Below are 9605 nucleotides of genomic sequence, written 5' to 3' on the forward strand. Positions count from 1 at the left end.
CACCCGTGACCCCAAATGGACTCCGCATGTCTTATAAGCTCATGTACGTACATGAACTAATATATATACATGAGGTGCAAAAGGTGTTGCCACCCTGACTCCACTTGTCTTATAAGCTCATGTACGTACATGAGGTCGAAAAAGGAGTGGGTGCGTGGACACCTGTAACTCTACGGGAATGAAACCACTTTTCTGCACCCCCGTGACGTCACGCAACTCTACGGAATAAAACCACCAATTCAACCCCTGACCTCAAATTGACTCCACTTTTTCGGGGCGTGGCCACCTGTAACTCTATGGGAATAAAACCAACATTTCAACCCCCCGACCCCAACCTGCCTCCACTTTGCCACACCCCCCGTGACGTCACGCAACTCTACGGGAATAAAACCACCAATTCAACCCCTGACCTCAAATTGACTCCACTTTTTGGGGGCGTGGCCACCTGTAACTCTACGGGAATAAAACCAACATTTCAACCCCCGACCCCAACCTGGCTCCACTTTGCCGCACCCCCGTGACGTCACGTAACCCCTACGGGAATAAAAACCACCAATTCACCCCTGACCTCAAATTGACTCCACTTTTTGGGGCGTGGCCACCTGTAACTCTACGGGAATAAAACTAACATTTCAACCCCCGACCCCAACCTGGCTCCACTTTGCTGCACCCCCCGTGACGTAACTAATAAACCACCAATTCAACCCTGACCTCAAATTGACTCCACTTTTTTGGGCGTGGCCACCTGTAACTCTACGGGAATAAAACCAACATTTCAACCCCGACCCCAACCTGGCTCCACTTTGCCGCACCCCCGTGACGTCATGTAACTCTACGGAATAAAACCACCAATTCAACCCCTGACCTCAAATTGACTCCACTTTTTGGGGGCGTGGCCACCTGTAACTCTACGGGAATAAAACCAACATTTCAACCCCCGACCCCAACCTGGCTCCACTTTGCCGCACCCCCGTGACGTCACGCACCTCTACGGGAGTAAAACCACCAATTCAACCCCGACCTCAAATTGACTCCACCACTTTTCTACCTCCTGTGACGTCACGTAACTCTACGGGAATAAAACCATCCTTCCAACCCCCTACCCCAAATTGACTCCACCTTTCCTACCCCCCGTGACGTCACGTAACTCTATGGGAATAAAACCATCCTTCCAACCCCTGACCCCAAATCGACTCCATTCCTAACCCCCGTGACGTCACGTAACTCTACGGGAAACCCTTCATTTGAACCCCCGACCCCAAATCGACTCCACGCTTATGCCCCCGTGACGTCACGTAACTCTACGGGAATAAAACCACCCCACCCCAACCCCAAATAGACTCAGTTCACTGCTTTTTGCGACTCATGTCCCCTTTAATTGTTTTCAACGTAACCGGGACGTTTACCTCCTCCTCATATAAAATCTCTAAATTAATATATGCACATCGCGAATGTAGCCTCTCTCTCTCTCTCTCTCTCTCTCTCTCTCTCTCTCTCTCTCTCTCTCTCTCTCAGCCATTACATTTTGCTTAGATATTCGAGTATCATGATAAAAGGATATTTGGCGACTGACTTCAACCTCATGTGAGACATATATTTATCAATTTGATATCTCCCCAATAACCGGCACACACGGATGAAACCTGACCTTATCGCCATATTTGCCAAGCTGACTTCACCCTCACGTGAAATTTTATCTATCATAGAATTTGAGTCATAACCTCCATACACTACACAAGTTTAAAGGCAAACACTTCAATTTGTTTATTTATTAATACCGAGTTTGAAAGAGGTTAAATGAAAAATCAAATGACAGACGGAATTTCAGTTTTGTTTATTTATTAATACCGAGTTTGAAAGAGGTTAAATGAAAAATCAAATGACAGACGGAATTGTTATTTTATATTTGTAACCAATGCTAAATACAGGGGAATGAATTAATATTCCATACAAATACATACATTAGAAAAAAACTGTATATACAAACACGAACGCGATAATATACGCATTCGCTTTTCCAAAAACAATACTTCAACGAAACACACGGCTACTAAATATTTTCTAACCTGTTCCTTCACATCACAGCCTCAGTATATGCCACATACATCTACTCCAGCACTTTCCCGACCGTTTATCAAAGACGACGTTTCATCTAACACCTCAAAGCTTTTAAATTTAGCTAACAAGTTTTTCATATATAAATCTTCCACGCACCTTTCCTCCAACAGGGATAAATTCTTTTCATTATAGCCACGCAACATATTTTACCAATTTTGCTCATTTCATCACTGAATGTAGCTAACACAGGTAAATATTGATTCAACCAAGTCGTATTAACACGCCCGCTTTGACCGATGCCAGCGGGAAAGATAACATACTTGACAAAGTCATACGATGATTTAGATAATTCTTCCTTCAATTTCTTGACCGAAGAAAAAAGTGGTTGAATCTCATCTGCTTACTATCTCTGGCCAAACGATCGGCATGATCTTCATCTTTGGAATAAGCCACGCTCTTTTTGTGCGTATTCGTTCTCTTCAATGGGGGCGCCGATACCGTATTGTGTTAATAAGGTAGCTATGGTAGGAGATCAACTTCATCGTTGCATTCCCAAGATGTGATATTTTCAGGTCTTTTCACAATGGCGGAACCTTCAATACCCTATCACGAGGACATGCATATGATGCACCAGTGCGAGAATATCGAAAACCTGCCAACTCGGCATACGGATAAGCACGAATGACGTCTGCCACCACACCGTAATTCCTGCATGTGACACAATTAGTGGCCACTACTAAACACGTGTTCCGCTTCCTGAACATATTTTCGGACAAGTTCCCGAAAACTAACTTGCACGAGGAGGTTGATGAAGCCATGGCGAGAGTCCACGTCTTGATGTGATAATCCTTCAAGAGATAATGAGCTACCCGAGCTCCTGCCTTTATCACAATCACCGATTACAAACCAGTTGTGACGAAGCATCAAGTCTCTCCCTCCCAGCCATGATTCACACACACACGAATAAACAAGTCTTATCATTCCTCACGCCAAAGGTCATCCACACAGATCGGTGTGATCTACATCTTTGGAATACAATACTTCAACGAAACACCGTATGTCACACCTGATTATTACTTTCTGACTGAACACCATAAATACAGCCGACAAGGAAATTGACGTTATTCCATGCCCAAAGTTTATAAGAGTAAGTGCATCAAGTATTTCTCTTGACCGGAACGTCATTCCCCGTCACTATTCAGTAAGTAGCATATAAAACAGTTTCCATTTACTCGAACATATAGTAAATATTAAAAACAGCAATAAGATTCATCTGTATACGGAATAGATATTCATATGAAATAATGTACCCGTTGAAAGAAACAGAATATATAAAACAGTCATTATTTCTCTCTTTCAGATATGGGAAATAACTCCAGTAGCGAACTGTCAGCTGACGAAGTAGCCACTCAGGTCAGACACCATTACTACTATGGTGCTGGAGCCCCAACACATTTATTAGGAAGGTGAAAACAGGTCATGACCATGAAGCAGCAGAGCAGAAGAAGAAGTAGCAGGAGATGCAACAACCCCCCTGCTGACAGCCCACAGCAGTGCAACCCCCACCAACTCCGCCACCACCCACTACTGAAGGAAACGAGCAACCCGGTGAAGGTATGTAAAACTGATGTGTTATATATTTATTTAATAACAGTTCTTGATTCCATAGAAACACGCACTCTTTTTCTCCGTTTTCCTGTTTTTGATTTCAAAATGGATTGTGGGCATAGTAAAAAAACACGTATATGATTATTCATAAGGATTTATTGACCACATAAAAGACAGTGTACAAATTCAATACACTAATCACCGTCAGACTGTCTCAGCACACATCCCAATATAACGTCCACGTGTATCCTTATGATAAGGCGAATATTCCGAAAAGCGTTTAAGAGGAAACGACTAAGACGTCTTAGCATTTTATCACCGACGTTCACGGGTGAATGATTCTCACAGCTCATCCTGAAATAAGTAAAAAATAGTTATGTGATTCACGGTGTATGATACATATATAGAATATATCCTTAACAGAATGTAAATGGGGTAATATAAAAATCAAAGAAAAATATGCATTTACCTTAGTTGTTTAAGATGCGGAGACATTCCTTGTATGTAATAGCACGTTTGACCCCGACCTCCAATGTGAACATTTAAACTTTTTCAAATATTTAAAATAATATCCTGTTATCCATTTATCATTGCCTCTCAAACGAGTGAATGAGAATACATTTTGTATTAAGGATAATACTGTTTTCACACCTCGGTGACTCACGCAATGAACAAAAAACTAACGTAAAGACCGCATTTGTACGATTTATCGGGTTGTATTTGTTTTATTAGTCGATAGAGGCTATATTTGGGATGTGCATATATAAATTTAGAGAAGTCATTCGAATAAACTTTAGGATTTATACCGTAACTATCAAAAAGAAGATTATATTTCTAGGTGATTTTTCCACGTAAAAACATACCCAATGACCGACAATATTAATATCAGTAGACGAAGATAATGTATTAGATATAAAAACTAAAGGTTTGATTCTATTTTCTGGCAATGTCAATAATCCTACTTCATCCGAAGCGAACACACCTAAATATTTAACCCGGTCACCGAGTGAACCTTTTAAACTTATTTCAATTTCTTTTGTATCCATTCTATTTAACCCCTAACATCACACTGAATAACTCTATCCGCATCCACCGTTAAAATACCCTTGGTATCCCCGAAAAGTAAAATAATGCAAGGGTTAGGTGTAGCCGTACCCAGCCTGATCGATATTCGCAGGTTTGCCGAAATTTCCACTGGCATGGAATCTTCAACATCTTCCACCACAAAATTAAAGCAGTAAATAGCTCTACCATTTTTAAAACTATCATAAGTGATCAGATTATCACCGCCACCCCTATACTTTTCTGCGTCTCGTGATATAATTGCATGATGGTATTAGGGAAACTGCATTGAATATTATATACAGTATTCCCATTAACGGTAATATGTATATTATTTAAATCGAAAGATTGAAAATATAGGCTATTGGCTGCGTAATCACCTGAAAATGTTTCCATATCAATCATGGCCAATGTGATTTTTTCAGGTATACAACTGTTAAAAGGTTGATCAATTAAAATCGAATTTTCATTTTGCCCAATAACGTATGTCTTGTATAAAGTCTTATCAAATATATATTGTATAGGATTAACTGCTATCGCCTCATTTAAAGCCGACATTGCGTTATAATGTGGGGTAACTCTATCGATCCATAATTTAACCTTTTCTATATTTATCACATTTAAATGTCCGTCTGTGTGGGCACCCATAACCCAGTTATTATTTGCTAATTCGAGCCTAAGCCTCAAGTCAATCGAATCCAGCAAATACATGTCTATAGTCGCTATATCCAAAAGAAGTGGAAAATATGTATGCACGCCCCGCGTTTTAATGTCGCCCATAACTTTCGTCTCCCACCTGCTGGTTTGACCGAAGGTATTGGCAGTAAATTGTCGAGTTACCCCGTGTGTTACATGATAGTCATCATATAAAAATCCCGCCCGACCGGTGGTAGGTAATGCCGAGGGCTTTATCATTTTCAGCATTTTGATATATGATTGATAGTTAAATACAGGACAGGATTCCACCAACTTTTCATTCAAGAAAACAGAAGCGGATTTAAATAATGTATTACTTAGACCATTAACGACAGACACGTGATCATCATCTGCTAATTGCGCGCCGGCCCTATCTATTGTGATATATAATTCTAAAGCTATACTTGACAAATCTAAGAAAGAACCTGCCACCCCATTAATGCGAAATTCTATATATTTATCAGTTAGAATTTGATTTACGGAAATATTGCAAGGTGTAAAATCCAGTCTTTCCTTTGAATTAATTGAAGTTTCAATAATTCTCCGTCTATTAACATTCGGGAACAATTCAGATATACCCGCAATATACGATGAAACAGGAACTTGATTACCAGTTCCGGGTATGTTAGGAACTACGCTAGCCATATTTTGTGTTGATATAATTTGAGATGAAGGGTAGAACGAGTGCGTACCCGCCGAATGTCAATTGATGAATGAGTTACAAAAGATCGTACACGTCCTTATTATATGTACTTCTAGATTTAACGCGTGTATCCTTCCTCTTCCTACGTTTTTTCTTTCCTCCCACACTCGACCGTCTAACTAAACGTTTCACCGTTTTCCTCCGTCTCGTTCTTCTTCTTCTTCTCCTTCCAGTACCGCTTAAAATTCGTTGTCCAGTAGTTTTGAGGGCTCTTATACCATTTCGTTTTAAGGATTCTTTTAAAGGTAAACCGTTGTTTACCATATCAGATAACACAGATCTACCGAATTCATTAACTGAAGGTTTCGCGGCATTAAATAGAAAAGGAAGTACTTTACGTGCAATACCACTTATAGTAGAAAAAATACCACTTCCCCTCCTGCGACCGGGATAGAAAACGGAAATATCCTCAAACCCCGCCCCTCTCCTTAATAAAGGGTCTGATAAAAATAGTTTTTTAAATTCCGCCTCTGAAGGAGGCGCGAATAACACTCATTTTACTGTTTATACTATTCCCAAACAATTTAAGTGGAGCTTGATTCACACGTTCTAGTTGACTCGAGGGTGTTACGATCACGAATAAGGAATGCCAAGGGTGAACATCGAATTATATACGTACCTATTCATCTAATTTTCCTCTAGGTTTTATACGGAGCAGGCAAGTAACGCTTGAGTCTTTAGCGAAATGTAAAAGGTGTCCATTTTGATCCGTGATAAGAATAGAAATCTGATCCAAGATGTTCGTGTTCAACAATTTGTAGACTGTATTATGTATTCCTTTTCCTCTACCACTTGCTAAAGTAAAACAGTCCAATATATTGACTAGTCTCCCACCAAAAATCGTCGGTTGAACTATATCCGTATACACATATATATAATCTACCCCACAATTATCAGGTAGAGAATCAAGGGAAACGTGTTCATTCAATTCACGCCCACCATATATTTCATAACCAGTATTAATATGAAAACCTAATAATTTCGCGGCTTTTCCACTAAATTTTACGTATATACTTTTAACGTCCCCGGTCTCAGTTTCTCTCTTTGATACGTGGCATAGTAATTCTCCTTAAATCTTCATCCCAATGAAATATACCGTTACTATTAAAATAATTTATGAAATTATCACCGTAATAAACTTTCAAATAATCATGCACGTCCTTATTAAGAGCTCTCACGAGTCTTTTCATATCCCCGCTAACATCGCTATTCTCGGTCTGTACAAATATGTATGCCTATCACGTTTATGACGCTCTGTAATAAATTCGAGAGTGAATAAATCATCTTTGGATAATATAGCGTAATAACTCCCCGGGAACATGATCGAAGCTAAACCTACTTCATATTCAACCCCATTAGGTAATAATATAGGTGTAGGTAATCTATTGGCAAATTTCGAAGGTGTATTTTTGGTATACGTGTCTAAACAGCCGAGACTGCTCAAATATATGGTGTGTTCACCAGCCATGTCGGTTAAATACTACGATGGGTATATGTCACGAATGGTATTTATAAGAAAAGTTCGATAGCGTTTTATCTAGGTCTTATATGCAGACTGCATGATACAACCCCATTTTCAGTAAACATTATTTCTTCACCGTTCTGATCCGAGACATCGATGGTAATGTAATCCAATACGTCAACGGTATTTAAAGGTTTATAAATGGCATTATGCGGACCTTTACCACATGCACATCCTAACGTGAAACAGTCTAAGAGATTAACCATTTTATCACCCAAGATGGTAGGTTGAACGATACCCGAATACAGGTAAACGTATTCAACGCCTTGATGGAATATATTTCTACCGCGGTGAGGTCTCAACGCACCCGAACTGTATATTAAATACCTGACTTTTTCATTGAAACCAAACATATTAGCTGCTTTAGCACTGAGTTTAATCGTAATTGAATCAATCATGTCAACTTTGGCCACTCCTGCATCGACATGTGGAATGCTCATTACCTTCGTGTCATCATTCCATGAGAATAAACCGTCCCTGCGGATAGCTCCGCGAATATGCTCACCGTAAAATCCAGATAATTGTTCAATAATTTCCGTATTAAACGCTCTAGTCATGACATTCATATCACCACCCAACAAACCCGAAATGGACTTATAAATATAAGTATAAACGCGTTTCCCAACTGACTCGTTATAGATCACGTTAAATTGAATAGTAAAATCAATGTCTTCTGGTTTAATAGCGTAATATAATTTCGGGAGAATGACTCACTAGGCCCACTTCATATTCCACTTCTTTCGGTAATGATATTGGGGCAGCTAACCTATTGGTAAATTTACACGCCCGGTTTTCTGAAATGTACTTATACATGCTTTGCTATTCACGTATATGATGTGATCGCTACACATGTTGAATGTAGACTGTATGACTAACAATGGGCATCGGGTTTATAAATAATATGTGTACATAAAAACCTCCACGTTCATGTTATACATAAAAAACCTCCACGTTCATGATATGTCATGCAGTATTCATGAATTTGTTATCTCACAGATTGCCACGTCATTAAAGAAGATGTCCAAGCCTCTAGCCGCCATGATGAATCATCCTCACCACACTCCGATCCAGGTAAAATATTATTATTATTATTATATTATCATTGTTGTTTTTGCAGTTATTATTATTATTATTATTATTATTATTATTATTATTATTATTATTATTATTATTATTATTATTACACGTTCACTCCGGTGCTAATTAACACGATCTTTACAGATCCCTTCGCTGAAGACTTCCCATTAGATGAAGATTTGATGGGGAGTAATAATAATGAAGCGTCACGCATTGGTGGAGGGGGATCTGCACTCGCGAGGGAAAGAACGGAGGGTAACAAGGTAGTGAGTACCATTCATTATGCGGCTGCGGTAGGGTCACACATTGACGTGGCAATGAAGCTAAGTAGTAGCATAGCCCGATTACGCGAAGATGTGCTCAGTAACTTCCTTGAAAGAGGTATTCGCTCGGCTATGCTCTACTTGTGTGTTATTATCACCAGTGTGAGGATGCTAGGCGACATGAATGAAAAAATGCTTTTATTTATGTACCCCGCCTATCCTCACTACGATTGACTCGATCTATGACTCCCTGGAGGAGGCTATTGAGTTTATAGCTAATAACTTGGAAGAAAGACTCAACCGTACTGAGGGTTCGGGTTGGTGTATGACCTCGCTGGACAGGGTTGAACTTCATATCACGCGGCGTGAGTTAGTGAATATTAATAACTTCAAGGCGTATCCCAAGGAGTCCGTGGTAGTGATCAGGTTATCAATATTCAGTCCGGGTACAACTGTGTTATTACAGCATTAGAAGCTTACGTTGTACTCCGGGATAACCCTCCCACACGTATTAACAACCTCCTCGTGTCTTAATGAGGAGGATGGGGAGGGGGCAATTTAATATCAAACACTCGCCAGATATGCCGTTGACCCATGACTCTTTCAAAAAACATTA

The 9605-nt window shown here is 39.8% G+C and overlaps 1 protein-coding gene across 1 annotated transcript; it reads left to right on the forward strand.

Annotated features, from left to right (window-relative positions):
- Window positions 1-3420: 3420 nt before the first annotated feature.
- On the forward strand, window positions 3421-9389 carry LOC136841083 (uncharacterized). Its single transcript, XM_067108135.1, has 4 exons — window positions 3421-3471; window positions 3603-3672; window positions 8646-8720; window positions 8871-9389. Exons 1-4 carry the CDS (start codon window positions 3421-3423, stop codon window positions 9221-9223), a joined length of 549 nt encoding a protein of 182 aa, XP_066964236.1. The 3' UTR covers window positions 9224-9389.
- Window positions 9390-9605: the final 216 nt, after the last annotated feature.

The sequence above is a fragment of the Macrobrachium rosenbergii genome, chromosome 8, assembly GCF_040412425.1.
Source record: "Macrobrachium rosenbergii isolate ZJJX-2024 chromosome 8, ASM4041242v1, whole genome shotgun sequence".
Classification (NCBI taxonomy): Eukaryota; Metazoa; Arthropoda; class Malacostraca; order Decapoda; family Palaemonidae; genus Macrobrachium; species Macrobrachium rosenbergii.